General features: G+C 35.0%; 1 protein-coding gene across 2 annotated transcripts in view; it reads right to left on the minus strand.

Moving 5' to 3' along the window:
• The window catches only part of LOC145663741 (kinesin-like protein KIF19), a 278,291-nt gene that overhangs the window by 126,501 nt on the left and 135,463 nt on the right, over nt 1–16,327 (minus strand). For both annotated transcript variants that reach the window (XM_081729824.1, XM_081729825.1), the window contains exons 5-6: nt 4,619–4,768; nt 4,145–4,345 (exon numbers count right to left, since the gene is read on the minus strand). In XM_081729824.1, coding sequence (XP_081585950.1) covers nt 4,145–4,345; nt 4,619–4,768 — 351 coding nt within the window. The remainder of the gene's footprint in view (nt 1–4,144; nt 4,346–4,618; nt 4,769–16,327) is intronic.

Here is a 16,327-nt window from a genome sequence, read left to right on the forward strand (position 1 = left end):
AGGGAAAGAGGTGTATGTTGTATTTATTGATCTAGAAAAGGCTTTTGACCGCGTGAATTGGGAATTGTTGTTGGGAGTTCTAACAAAGATAGGGTTGGAATGGAAAGATAGAAGACTCGTAAGAAACTTATACATGAACCAACAAGTAAGTGTTAGGATAGGGGAAGAACTGACGGAAGAGAGTGCAATTGGAAGGAGAGTTCGACAAGGGTGCTGCCTCTCGCCAACACTATTTAATGTCTATCTAGAAGAAATAGTGAAAAAGAGCCTACATGATGATGATGGCATTTCGGTAGGAGGTAGAATGATTAGATGTATAAGATTTGCAGACGATACGGCGCTTGTTGCAGAATCTGAAAAGAAAATCAATAAAATGTTAGAAAAAATGAGAAAGGGCTTTGAAGAATATGGGATGAAAATAAATGTTAGAAAGACAAAAGCCATGGTGATTGGAACGAAGGGGTCTGTGTCAAATATAAAAGTAGGAGGGGAGAAAATAGAACAAGTGAATAGTTTTCGATACCTGGGTAGTGTTCTTAGTAATGACATGAAATGCGAACGTGAAATAAAAGCAAGGATAGGAATGGCGAAAGAAGCCTTTAAAAGAAAGAAAAGTCTGTTTTGTGGGACCTTGAACAAAGAGTTGAGAAAAAGACTCATAAAATGCTTCGTGTGGAGTGTTGTACTGTATGGGGCGGAAACGTGGACCTTACGTAAAAGTGACGAAAATCGACTGGAAGCCTTCGAAATGTGGGCGTGGAGAAGAATGGAAAGAATTAGTTGGGTCGAGCGGAAAACGAATGAGTGAGTGTTAGAAATGGTGGGTGAGAAAAGAACACTTTTAGATATTATTAGGAAGAGGAAGAGAAACTGGTTGGGACATTGCCTAAGAAGAGATTGTATCATGAGGGACGTCCTAGAGGGTATGGTGGCGGGAAAGAGAGGGAGGGGGCGAAAGAGACTACAATTAATGGATGATATTAAAACAGAAAGATCATACGCGAAGACGAAAAGGTTAGCGGAGGACCGTGGAGCATGGAAGCTTCTCAGCTGCGGCAAGTGACCTGCTAATAAAGGCAGAATACCTATGATGATGATGATGATCAAACATATTTATATAGATTTTCACCCCCCCAAATATTTCAATGACGCAGTTTGCGTCATAGCCCCCCCTTGTGGGCACCCCTGGTTATAATAGTTGGAGTGATAATTTAATTGAGAAATATTTTATCTTATTGCATTGCATTCAATTCAACAATGGGAAGGTTAATTTTGATAAAGATTTTAAATAAGCATTGTTGTAATGTTTCGAATTTAGCTGAATATGTTGATCGATGTGTAATGTTGATAAATATTAACGATTGCAAAGCAAGATAACTTGTGAGAATTTATATGAAATATGTGCAACGGATTATGTTTGGAATAAATACGACGTTGAATATATACTGAATTTTAATGAGATTAATCAGATACGTAAATACATTCAATCTATAAATGATTGAAGAGAGGTTCAAATTTCCCTGCAATATTGAGAGATTACAAGCATTTTCCCTTTTTCCCTTTTCTCCAAAATTTACTCAAAATTTCCCTGCGCCAAGGGAAATTTCCCGCCAATTGGCATCACTGCAAGCCACTGACGCGGTCTGACCTTGCCCAGCGGCTCCCCGAGTCGTCAGCGCTTCATGCGGCGCAAACGAGTACCAGTTTCTGGATGGTCCTCGTACATAAAACTTTAGAATCTAAGTTTAAAATATTATCAAATAAAATTTACACAATTATTAAACAGAATTGCATGCAGGATGTGTCTAAAGTCTTCATTCAATTTTGAAGTGGTGTGTATTCACATATAACCCGATTTTAAAGTACAGTATTGGCTTTATAAAAGGAAGACAAATTTGTTACAAAAAGCAAAATAATTGTAGTTATCTCAAGTTTTCGGGTCATAAGTGTTCAATTTGGCTCCTTTAATCACAAAGCACACATTAACTCGATAGTCAAACTCCACCCATACCTGGTATTGTGATGGAAGTTGCCGATCTCCCGTCCGTTACTCCTGTACAGTGGTGACATTTACTACTAATAAAACAAAACTTCATTCAAATACATTTAACCGTTTTCAAGCTATAATACTTTGAAACCGGACGCTGATTTTTAGAAGCACCCTGCACATATAAAAACAAAATGAAATGAAATCTTTAAGTTTTACGTCCCACGGTTATGCCGGTTAGGCTAAAGGAGACGGTGATGATGAGAGATGAGTCAAATGGTGGAATGAAGAAAGTGGGAGAAAACGGAAGAACCCCGAGAAAACCCACGAGCACGGTGTTTGTCCACCACAAAGTCCACACGGCGTGAGCTGGGATCGAACCAGGGACCCCAAGCACCGGAGGCCTGCACATATGAGTATACTATACAAAATGCATGTGCGTGTCATAAAGACCAAAGGTAAATTGTTAGTTATGGAGTAAGGGTGCGTCTTATATATGTGAATAATAAGAAACATGTACATTCAGCAACTTAGCAACTCGTACTTGGTACATATGTACTTGAAGCATCAGTTATTACTTTTTTTTTTTTTTTTTTTTTTTGTTAACGTCGCTATTAAATTCAGTGGGATTAGTTACTATGGTAGTTGGTTCTTTTAAGGAGAACTTATTTGTGCTAAAATAAAATTCTATGCAAATATAGATGTAGTGTTTTCATGCAGCAAAGACTTAAAAATAGGTCTTAGGCTACTTGCTACTTCAACAAGCAAGGTACAGTAGCTGCCAAGAAATGCTTCAAAGGAATTACCAATATTAGCTACAATCCCACCTAGAAACATAAGTATATAGTTTCTATAAAAAAAAAGAAAAAGAAAAAGAAAAAAGAAAAAGAAAAGAAAAAGAAAAGGAAGAAAGAAATGGGTGCTACAGTTTTTTTTTTTTTGGGGGGGGAGAGGCATTATTGTAGAGAAAACACCAATAAGATGGAATAGTAAGGTCTTTTAATTTTGATTATACATAATAAGAATAATCATTTAAGGCATGCATGTGGGTATTACTCTGAACATTTGACTTTCTGGTTTCAAAATACTACGTCTTTATACGCAGTAAATAGAAAGGAAAATAAAAAAAGAAAAAAAGAGGAATAAAATGTAAGGCTTAAAAATAGGATGGTAATATGAGAAAAGCTAATACAAGTGTGTAGATACTTCCATTATTTTTTTTTTCTTTAGGTGTAGATTCTTTCTTTCTTTGATCCTAGTTATATTGAGATAGTTGCAATCTTTGTCAATGGAATTGATATCAGAAACAGAATCTTTGTCAGAAACAAAATCGGAGATCGTGCTAATGTAATCCAGTTCTCTTTGATGCGAGATGGTGTGGTGGGGTACGGCCTATACAGTGAAGATTGATCTTGCATGAGTATGACCTTGTATCCTCCGACTGCACCAGATCTAGCCTGCAGTCATAGTTCGAAATCCGCGTTAATAGTAGATCCCATCCTCATAACACAATGTTGCATAATGTAAACCACTGAAACGAATTCTCATAATACACCACCAACAAAATTTGACCCCGATATGCCCCAGGACATCTTAGATAAAATTCTAATCATCTAATCATCCGCACTCATCTTTACGTGCTATGATACAATAGCGTTAAACAAAATACCCTACAAATAAAGCCAAAAGTGTACTTGTAAAGTTCTAAGAGACAATAAAGATCTGATTTCAATGTTTCTTGGCATATTAGAACAACTAGCGTAGAGTGGAAGAAACTTTGGTGGAAATTTTACGAATAAAGAACTTCGATAGCGCATATACTTAGAAGTTATAGTGATTCATGTATTACAACTCTCTTCTGTATTGTTACTTTTTCTTCAAAATTGATTTTAACAGTTCTTCATTTATTAAGTACGTTATGTTTTACTCTTTGAAGAAAGATTATAAGGATTTGCTACACTGATATTATATTTCAGGTTTTATCTTTTAAAGTGATAAATTCTTCAATTACTTAATTGAAAATACGGAAGAGCGAATTGTGTTGCCTCTAACTATGGTACGAAAACTAAGAAATAAATTTAATCAAATAAATTGATCCGATTTGAACAGCACAAAGGCTAAGATAAATATATGCAACAAAAGAATTATGTTCTTTACCTTGGTTCTTGCTGCTCTTTCTGACCCTGCTAAATCAATCATAAACAGTCTTCCACTTTTAACCTCCTCACGGACGTCTCTCGGCCGTGGAGAATTGGTAACATTTACCCACAGAAGGGCGTGACTTCGAGATGATGTCTTATTTGCAGCCGTTGGTTCCACTGTCCTTGCACGATTTCCTTTCTGAAGTAAATGCATTACCTAGGGAAAAAAAGAATAGACCAAAACAAACAAAGTGTGACAATTTACCTTTCCTAGTTACTGTAAATCTGAATTAAAATGCAAATCGATAGGTTAAAGGATATACGGTATTAACATACAGTGTTAATGTCAAACGTGGAATAAATATTGATAGATAGACATGAAAAAAAGGTTTAAAATACGATTTTCTTATTAAAAGAGAAATAAATTGTGCTTCTTTGAATTTGAGGTCACGCGACCTCAGTATATATTATACTCTCCAAATGTAGTTACCTCTTCGGTTGATGTTGTGGATATTTCGGAGAGGCCAGCTACTTGAATGTTTCCTCCACGAGAATCCTCTCTTAACTCCAAAAAACCTGAGCCTGGATTCAATAAATCACGGATATTTTCATTGTATATTTCTAGGTATGACATCGTTACCTGCAATGATTATAAAAATAAATATATAAGTATGGTACATATAACCTTTAAGTATGACGTTGGAAAGTTCAATATTAGAAATCTTCTATATATATAAAAGAGAACGTACAAATCCTTTGTCCGCTCATCACGCTAATACGGCTGAACCAATTTCTTTTATTTTTGGGGGGTTATTAGGATTTGGACCCTAGATGGTTTTTATCATATCACTTTAATTTTCAATTACCAGTGTCTTGAGATAATTGACCATTCAGGTGTCCATTACGTACAAATCCTTTGTTAGTTCATCATAGGTATAAAAATAAACGTATTTATATGCAACCCGCATGACCGTGTCACTCGGCGGGTTAACATACATGACAGGCGTTATAATGGTTTTTATCATATCACTTGAAAGCGAAAAAGTAAAAATTATCTAAGTAACAAAGTTTATTGCGTTCGGGGGTGAACGCAGCGAAGCGGGGCGGGTTAACATAAATGACAGGCGATATAATGTTAACATTTACTGCAATCTTCTATGGTTTTTATCATATCACTTGAAAGCGAAAAAGTAAAAATTATCTAAGTAACAAAGTTTATTGCGTTCCGGGGTGACCGCAGCGAAGCGGGGTGAACGCTGCTAGTACATAAATAAATAATAAATAACAAATTGATGTAAGATTTTATTGCAAGATATATTTACCGTATTAGATATAACATTCTTCTATCTTGAAATACAAAAATGAACATATGATAAATCTTTTTTTTTTCTTTTTTTTTCTTTTCTTTTTTTTTTGTGTAAAATAAAGTTGTTAAATACTTGTAAAATTTGACTATGAGTCACTGACACACAGGGTGATCTAAAAATATGGAAACAACCGACTTAAAGTTGAATGATATACTTACTGAATTTAGCAAAACTATCCTTGTAGGTTTATTATAGGGTGGCTGAAAGTTGTTGGCTTGGAGTTAAGGACCCACCGAGCACCGAGGCTGAAACGTGAATCCACAGCTTAACTCTTCTCCCTTATCGAAGCTACATTGTACTTACCTTAGGTCTTTTTGATCCCATATTAAAATAATATATTTCTTTCAGAGCACTTGCTTAACTTTGGAGGACGGGTATCATACTTGTGTAGCCTACTTCTATTAGTGAGAAAATTTTAATTCCCTTCGTTATTACTGGAATCTATAGGGCTAGGTTCCACGCTTATTTTCTCCCGGCAAATTTATTTCATTTTTGGTGTGGGCACTATTAGTATCACTTTCATCACTTCATAGCAAAACTACTATCATCACCATCCTTACTGAATCCTAAATCACGCAAAAACTCTTCATGGATGTAGCTCTGGGCTGGCCGAATCTCATCGATATTTCTGAAAACTTCACGACACTGACTTTCAAGTAATGACTGCAGAAGAATGTTTAATTTGCGAGACATTTAGTGAGTGCACTAACAGTTCTATGTTACAAAGATATATTTTGAATGAATACACAGTACGTTTATATAAGAAAGGAATAAATAAATAATAAGATTAAAGAAGGGAATATTATCACGCAGGTACTACGTGATACCGCGTAGTGTCTATCTGGGGTATTTTTCAACTTCAATCAAGAATTTATATAATAACTCAGAAAATGACATCATAATAATATGTTTTTTATGCGATAATATGCAGGAAGAATAAAAGGATTAGGAATTATATTTCTGGGCTTTCGGCATCTATAGTCATGTTAGCCCGTCACACACATGAGGGATGAAGTCCACGGCAATCACACTGCCTGGGGAATTGGAGAGGAAGAAAGGAAGCGGACTGGAACCATTATGTGAGATACCATCCCGGTATTTACCTGCTGTGAATGAGGAAAACCCAGAAAAACCTCATTCAGGATGACTAGATGCACTTAATGAAGATAACTTTCCAGCTTCAATTAACAATGAAGCCATAGACAAGTTAGAGCTGATGGGGTCAAATATGGGAGAAGGGTTAAGGTGTAATCGGAATCGTTGTGTAAAGCATTCAAATTTCAAGGCTCTGCTACTGAATTTTCCTAGTGTTCTCTTTGAGTTTTTCCTTGAATGCACTTTTTTAGTATTATCTTTACAGTTCTTTCTGTTTTGAAAGGGTTTTCCTACTGTCCCCTTTATACTTCTTTTCTTTCTTGAACAGGTTTTCCTAGTGTTTTCTCTACGTGTTTTCTTTTTTGAACGGGCTTTCTTAATGTTACCTTTACGCTTCTTTCTGATTTTAAATGAAATATTTAACGCTTCACGGTTATGTCGTTGAAGCTTAAAGGAGACAAATGGTTAATGAAATGAATAATTAGGAAATAATTTGTGGAATGAGAATGTGAGAAGGAACATGAGAACCCAGAGAGAACTCACGGATACGATGTTGTCCACGAACCATAGATCGAACCAGGTACCTTTCTGAGGACTGTACTACTTTTTCATATTTATCCCCAACCGCGATATTGGTTTCCAAGATTTTCACAGCATATTTATTTGCTATTTTACTTAGTCGAATACGACAGGGACACGAACAAAGAAACTTTGAGAACAGTTAGAAATGTCCGGTGCTCTTCAGAGAGACTCAAACTCCTCATGGATTCCACCTCATGGTCGTTAGCGTAACGCTTCAGACCGCTCGAGTGCGTGAACTACCAATGGATTCCGCTTCATGGTCGTAAGCCTAACTCCTGAAACTGCTGAAGAACGCCATACCAGCTAGACCAGCCTCAAACTCCCAACGAATTCCCCTTCATGGTTGTCAGCCTAACGCATCAGACCGCTCAACTACACCATATCGGCACCGAAGTACCATGACCCCTTATTTCTTTCATGTCATTTGTTATGTCTTTTCTTTTGCCAAAATAATTAATTTTGTATAATAGCCTAATACTGCATAAACTATAATAGACTAACGTGGCCAAACTTAGTAAAAAGTCGGGACACTCAACAAGCTGGCAAATGAACCTAAGTATAGTCGTTCTAATAGCGCTATTCATGCCACTGAGGAAAAAAATCTCAGGATTTGCAAAATAAACAGATTTTTATTTACGTGTATTTACCCTTATTTCAATTTTAATACTTATATTGCGTTTTAACGTTTAATAGGAACCTGTATTAAGGGCATCGATTGCCTCTTGAATGTCTTATCTTTTGATGACTGAATTTCTTTCTGAAGAACTGGTCTTTCGTTCAAAAGTACTGTATAATTCTATACAAGAAATTACAAGTACCCTACACACCGTAATTACCAGCCGTAAACAATTAAACAAACAAAGAAAGAAAAAGAATAGGGTCATTTTGCATCTTCTTTACATCCTGAGGAAGAACAGAACGGGGAAGGACGGAAGCAGCCTGGGAGAATTATGTTTGGTACCATACTGGCATTTGTCTGATGTGAATGAGGCAAACCCAAGAAAACCTTACGCGGGATGGCTGACTTGCAGAAACATTTTATGCTTTTTCAACCAAGTGTCCCCACATTGCTCACGAAAACAAGAGATATGATGGTTCATGAAGCGCTTATACTAAAACTGTTGTTTCAAGTTCGGAAAAGCATTTAAAATGACAGAATATCAACAACCCCGGCTACTATGTTCGTAAGGTTCTTTATGTGACTTGCAACCAGGGTGTGAATTACCGGCGGGCATGAAGGAGATTTTCCTCCTCAATCACATTTTGTTCTCCCCCCCCAAAGAAGTCAGCTGAAGTATCCCCACTAGGGATGTTCCCTTTCCTTCCCAAACTATGCTTAGTATAACGCCAAATGTCACTGATTTTTGTCATTTCTTGTAAGTTTAATCTTCTAGCTGTATTTCGAAACGAGCGATGTAAACTATTCACTTTTGGTCATTTCTAATTTCCCCACTAATTTCACCGTTGTTTAGTTGAACTTTATTACTATGACTACAGATGTTACTTGCAACCGTATCCTCGTACCCTTCAGTTCACCGTCGTTCGTGAATTTGAATATACTAATTGCGCATAACAAAGTCAGATAAGGATTTATAAGTGCTCTTAGCGGTTGGCCAAGAAGAAATAACCAAATAGCTTCTTCCACTAAACTTAGCGAAGTTCGGACATGTCATATTCATTCTCTACATTTGTATCGATTGTTATCTTATTTATATTTTTGTTATATTTTTTTCATTTTCCAGTGCATTCTTTGTTAGCACATGGTCCTCATTCCGTAGTAATTTGTGTGTATGCAACTCAAAAGTTGCGTTTAATTTGTGGTAATTAGCATAGTAATCACTGCTTTTTATAGTTTATGCAGTGTTGCCAATTTGGGGGAAAAGTCGCTAAATTTAGGGGATTCGACTACCAGGGTAGCGACAAAAAATAATTTTTCCGATTAGCGACTTTTTTGGTGATTTTTGAGTGACAATTTGGCGGCTTACTTACAAATCTAGCGACTTTTGTGCTGCGAGTAACTTGTGCTGTAATCATGTACTATTAGCTCGAATCAGTTCAGATATATGCTTATTTTCCTTTTGCTTATTTGAATCAGCGCAGGTGTTGACGAGCTGCGAAAGTGCATAGCATTTATCTCCATATTTCCGCTTTGATTGCTGTTATCTCTTGCCCTTTAACGGGGAGCAAATCCAACCATCAATGTCCTTAAGTTTGCAGAGCTTCCGTTTAGAGGCACAAATAATACATTATCGATAACAAGCTGATTATCTGTAGAAGCGTGAGTAGAAGTGAAGTGTGTAAGATTTTCTCTTTGTAGACTCTTAATTTTGTTCTTTTCTCTAAACTCATTTTTCATTTCGTTGAAGTGACATTGATCATAAAGTTAAAAATACCTAGGTATACATTGTATTAAAAGTGAAATTATTGTTATTTACATAAGATTCTTTCATTTACGCTTTTGTAGGGTAGATGGTACTAGGCTTGAACTTATCACATATCTTGTACATATACATATATATATATATATATATATATATATATATATATATATATATATATATATATATATATATATATATATATATATATATATATATACAGTGGCGTATTTAGGGGAGTGGCTTCCGGGCTTAAGCCCCTCCCGAAATCTTACTTAGTATAGTAAAATAAATGAAATATCTTGCAGAATTTTCACATTTTCCAGGCAAAGCCCCCCCCCCGAAAGTTAGCAAAGCCCCTCCCGAAACAAAATCGTAAATACGCCACCGTATATATATATATATATATATATATATATATATATATATATATATATATGTGTGTGTGTGTGTGTGTGTGTGTGTGAGAGAGAGAGAGAGAGAGAGAGAGAGAGAGCGACTTTTCACTCAAGATTGGAGTCATTTCATCTCCTATTTAGCGACTTTTTGTATCAACTTGTTGGCAGCACTGAGTTTATGGAAATGAACTTTTGAAACTGTACTCAAAATCTGATATATATTCTCTAGTGGCTATATGTTTGCTGGGGATGCGCCCCTAGTAAGCAGACATGTGAGGGTGAATAAGCGCATAATTGAAGATTTATTTCAGCATTTGCTAATACGACTGGTTCTCCGTGTCATTGTCCATGTCTGTATAAGCACTTCACCTGGAGCGGGCTTTTTAAAGTTAACCCTTCATTCTTCCATCTTTCTTTTCGCTGTACAGTTTGCTGTCCACACCAATAATGTTGTCTGGAAAACTTCAACGTAATGTTTTACTTTATTTGAATAACGTAGCACATAGTGAATCAACTCATCTGTAACCTAACAGTAAAGTAATTGTAAGTGTTGATTTCTTGAGCTGTCACGGAATCGATATTTTTTTAAAAAAATGAAAAGCGCATCTTTAGCGGGGAGTAGAAGCGCAAGCTCGAAATTTGAATTGAGATTTTTCAAATATTTGGCCTTCGATTTGACTTTCATGCCAGAAATCGGGACTAACAACAACCCTTTTCTCGTGTGGTAGGCCCTACCTAGATTTTTTTAAAAAGTAAGTCCGGTTTAACTGATAATTTTAGTATTTTTCATAATACTGATAATACTGAAGTAGTTTTTTTTTTTTTTTTTTTTTGCAAGCTGTGTGTAATAATGAGAAATGGAAGATTTCAATATGAGTAGAAAAATTAACATATGCTTATGATCATGGCTATCGCTCGGGCCGAATTATTAAGTAAATGAACCTTAGAGAACTACCGGCACAAGAGGAGTATATTTAAACACGTTCAGAAAGATTAGGTGTGGTGTGTGCATGTCAGACAATATATATGTACATAGTTATTGTCAGTAGATTTATTGAATAAATAAATCTCTTAGTTACTAAAGATGTCATATTTATGTGTGTGGGGGGGGGTACGACATTATTGTCTCATTTTGAAGTATTGCACCTTCAGACTTTACATCCTGTTGTCCTAATTTTCTCTCCCCCAATATAGATTATTTAATTCGCACACTGCTTGCAACAATATGTTTCATATGCATCTAACAGAAATCATATAGTGTTTACACCTCACATTCATACGATATACTGGCTTTTCTGAATACTTTTACGTATGACTATCATAGGCAGAAAAAAAGCCAATTTTTACCTGCTTCTTTTGTAGTTTCAAAACTGATAACTGTGTTACAGTTCTGCAATATCGTTTAGGAACAATGATAATACAAATACAGTATTTAAAATATAATCATATATGTAAATAATTTGAATGACACCACTAGTTGTACCGACTCTAAATCGTTTCGGGGGAAGGGGGCTTAGTGGTAGAGAGCTTGCCTCTGGTGCATGAGACCCCTGGTTCGATCCCCAGTACGTTTGTGGTGGACAACATAATGTTTGTGGGTTTTCTCAGGGCATTCCCGTTGCCTCCCACGTTTTCATTCCACCAATTCTTCCATCACCATTCCCTTGCTTTAATCATTGTCTCCCTTAGCCTAAAGGAAATAATCGTGGGACGTTAAACCAGAATATTTTATTTCTAAATCGTTTCGATAATTAGCAGGCAGCAAGCTTCCTTGCCGTGAGAACGTATAGAGTTGTTTGGACCACGGTGTTTATCACTACGAAGGTAAAATATAAAGATAACACAAACTAAATACAACTTTCTTACAAGGCTGTCTATAATCTTTATTATAAATTTATTAGAAATGTTACAGTTTCGGAAGTATATCACTTCCTTCTTCAGACTACTATTCCAATTGAAGTCATAAATAATATTACATCATTTGTTATCTACTAATCAGGAATCACTTTTCTTTAAAATTCAATATATATGTCCATTGTCGTGACATTTAAATTCTTAACAGACATAATACATCGTTAACAATTCTTTATATTTCTTTTAAGATATATTAACTAAAATAAACACTAATTAACTACCTAAATATTGAAATTTTCTACCTGAATATTGAATACTAACTAACTACATGAATATTGTAAAAAAACATAAATAAATTTAACCCTATATTGTCCTTATATTCTATCTTTCTTCTTTCTTCTCTTTTCAATATGTCTTCCCACTGTTCATTAATATTCAAACCACTATTCAAGTAAGAAAGTTGTATTTAGTTTGTGTTTAAGATGGACACAAGGCCTTTTTATCATAATATAAAGATTACATGTTTAATAGTTAAAAACAATCTGTTATCAGTATTTCCTGCGACAATAAATTTCCATATTTTTCAGGAATATGAATGATAATTATCCTGTAACATTCATGGATAGATTTAGTAAGTATGAGTCGTTTCTTCCAATGACTCATAAACCAAGATTTCTTTTTATTCTCGTGTGTGAGTCAAGTCGCTAATTTTAACCTTAAATAAATATTGTGAAAAATCATACCGTAGCCATATCAGTAAGGTTCGTGCTAATAAACATTTGTCCTTTCTTAATGTTCGGTCGGTGGAGAGAAACACCTTCTCCTTGGGTGGGAGTAACGTCTTGAGATCTAAGACCAAGGTCGCGATAACAAACTTTGCGTGTGGCTTAAACAGTGGATAGCAATTTCCGCGTGCGAACATTTGTTGCCTTGAATAATTAACTGCTAGCAAAAACTCTAGATCATTTCATAGTATTTTCATTTCTAATTTTTGAAGTTAAATTCTGTACAGGTTATCTTCATGGCCAACAGCGGGGCAAATCTGTCTTCAACATTGTGGATGACTGGTAAGACCGTTCCCATATTTTTCTAAGCGATGTTCAAATATTAATGAAGTTGAAAAATAATGCTGTGGAGGATCAAGGGAGCATAGTTGTCTTCACATTGAGAGATGGTCAGATTTGACGCTTATTCTGGGTGAACATCAATTTCATCTCACTTTTCTTTGTGGTGATCGGACACAAAAAAACACACTCCTTAAAAAAAAAAAAAAGATCATTGGGTGTACAGTGCCCCAGTTCCAAAATTGGAGGGAACATGTCCCCCTCATCCTCCTGGGATTTGTGCCAGTGATGGCCAAGTAATTCAGCTTTTAATTTTAAAAAAGTATTATAAGTAGCCCTGAGTTTAAGTTTTAGCGAGATCCCGATATTTTAAAATTTTAAATAAATTAAGAGATCTACAGATGAAATATTTTCTTTTACATTTTAAAGTAATGTATAATATTAAAAAGAACCACATGCTACTTGGTATCATAGAAGACGGATGTTTTGAAAAGTACTTTATGCTTTTTATCGTTTAGCTAATAATAATAATAATAATAATAATAATAATAATAATAATAATAATAATAATAATAATAATAATAATAATAATAATAATAATAGCCCCCTCATAGCTAGTCTAGTTACTTGCGAGCGCGCCTTTGGTGCACGGGATTCCAGGTTGTGTTTATATTTTTTCTATTACGTTCTCTTTATAGGTCAGGTTATAGGTTCGGTTTCGCATGTACAAAGCGTATTGGTATACAACCTTTCCCCTCATGCCTATTGCATCTATCAAAAAGAAACCTGGTATACCCATTTCCTAAGCCCTATAATATTTTTCGAAATACGTTTGATATATGTGATTTACCCGAGGCCATTCCAGAAGTAGGCAGAAGTTAATGGGAGGATTTTTGGAGGGAATTTTTCAGACATTATCCCAATTTTCTCTGTTCAGGTACGTTATGGGCCTCAATACATAGTACCTCTGGAAAGCTTGTTTCGTACTGAAGAGAATGAAGTATAAACCATGACTTTCCAATGAACAGTGTTGATGCAATAGCTATTTCACTGCGAGTCTACGATTTCCTTTACACTAACAGGGTTAATGGGTCCCAGGGACTTACTCCGTTGTCCATGGCACCTAATTTCTTGTGCATGAACATATCTTTGTTATGTTTATCGAATAGACTAGGTTTGATTCTGATGTCCAGATGACACGTTCATGTCCGTTCCTTGGTAGTAACCCGCAAATGATTCTTGTTACCCACCAGTGTTGAGTATTAATCAATTAAAATCAGTTGTAATTAATCAATCAATTGAAAGTAATTGCTGTGGAAATTAATCGCAGTTGAATTAATTGTCAATTACATTCAATTTCAATTGAATGACTGAATTTAATTGCAAATATTTTCCACAGCAATTACTTAAAATTGATTGTTTTAATTGCAAATGATTCTCATTGATTAATGGCCAGTTGCAATTAATTATTGTCCATTAGTTCTTTCAATTGTTAATTGCAACTTAAAATTAAACGTGCAGATTAATTATTAATTGTTAATTCAACTGAAATTTGCCCTACACTGTTATCCATATACTTCCTTACAGAATCATATAGCTCATCCGCTTCTATTGTGCAATATTGTGACTTCCAACTTTCTACTCTTTTATTCACATAGGTGCGCTTGAAAGAAAACGTAAAAAAAAAGTAGTAGTAAACGAAGAAAAGAGCAATGTAGAGGAGTCGCTAAAATTAATTCTCTTTGAACGAGGGCGATTACGCAACATCACCTACTGATTGAAATCCAGATTATTCTCCAATAAAGTAAATTTCAATAAACTTTCTTATTATTGTTCGTCCCATAATGCATACTCATCTCATTGTTAATTATCCCATATCGGACTCCCGAAGAAAACTCATCGAAACAACTTATTGACCGTGCCAATAGCGACTACTCTCAGTCATGACTCCGTTTTCTTTCATTCAGAAATAGAAAAGAAAGAGAAGAAAGTAGAAGGGTAAAAGAAGGAGGTAGGAAAAAGAAGAAAGAAGAGAAATAGGGTATTTTAATAAGAAACAGATTACTGGATAATTCCGGAAATATAGTAAAAGGTCGGGAAAGTCGTTGAAAGATGAATCATTCTAAATGTTATTAACGACTAATCAATTTTGGAATGCTTCGGAATAGACACATGTTCCCTCATACCACCCAGACCTAGCTCCAGGCACCACGATCGTGGGGTTGCCCAGACCTAGACCTGGAAACGAGAAAAGTGAAATCATTCTTTGTACTGTTATTCCAACCGGTGATTGATAACCATCCAGCATCTGAACTCTGTTCTCTAGGATCGACCACACATATGAATTAGCCAAGAAAGAAAGGAAAAAAAAATCAAACTTATAAACTCAATATAAATTTATGTATCGTATCAATAAGAATTTCAACTTCCTGGAAGAAAAATGTATTTAGGCTCATCCTGCTATTTTTGTTTCACTCCTAGAGCCGATTTAAACCATTAGTAGCGGTCCTTCATGACCTAGGTTATTTACCTTAACACATATATTAAAACATGACACATATATTACAGATGTTAATATGACAAATGATATCACTAAAATTACTTAAATTAAATCTATCATGCATTCACACGCTCACTTACTCAGGACAGTGTATATATGTTTAAAGGAAACCAACTAACTACAAAGATACAAATAGTTTATTACATTCATAGTGAAAAAAAAAAGAAAAATAATTACAAAGAAAATCTTAAAAGCACAAGTTCTTGGTTATATATTAATAGAGTACATAGTGTTATATTTTAGTAAATTTTTATATATTCAATCATATTGACAAATGGAAAGAAAAAAAATAATTACATGTATTATATCTTAGACATGCTAAAGCAAAATTATGATTTGCGACATACGCAAAGGAGACACTTATTTCACTTTTAAAAAAAATATAGACAAAGAGGAAAGAAAAGAAAAAAAACTTTTAGGTGTATTAAAACTTATATGAGTCTCTACCTCACATTGAGCAATAAAATATTAATAATTCTGAGCGTTCAAATCACAAATCACGCACTACTCGTAGTGTCCAAAAACATTTCGCTCAATTTAACTTAGTTTGTGTTTATATATATATATCTATATATATATATATATGACTATTGGTTTATAAAACCATTCATCGACTATATTTAGTTTGTAACTCTTAGCAGTTTATATCTGCACTCGCACACTGCGACGTTTATACCCATCTAGGGATTTCGAAAAAATCACTTTCGCCAGAGGATGTTTCTCCTCTTAGACAGTCCATTTCCAAACTTATTAATTGAATAATTTCAAGTTATTTGTTCAACACTGGGACACGTCATGAGACCTTTCCTTAGGATCACTTTCGTATATATGTATACATGGTTCGGATTTAAAACGATCTTCCACAGGAGTAAGGAGTATGATGGTTTAAATTGAGGATAGA

This window comes from Thermobia domestica, chromosome 11 (assembly GCF_964235325.1).
Source record: "Thermobia domestica chromosome 11, izTheDome1.hap1.1, whole genome shotgun sequence".
NCBI lineage: Eukaryota > Metazoa > Arthropoda > Insecta > Zygentoma > Lepismatidae > Thermobia > Thermobia domestica.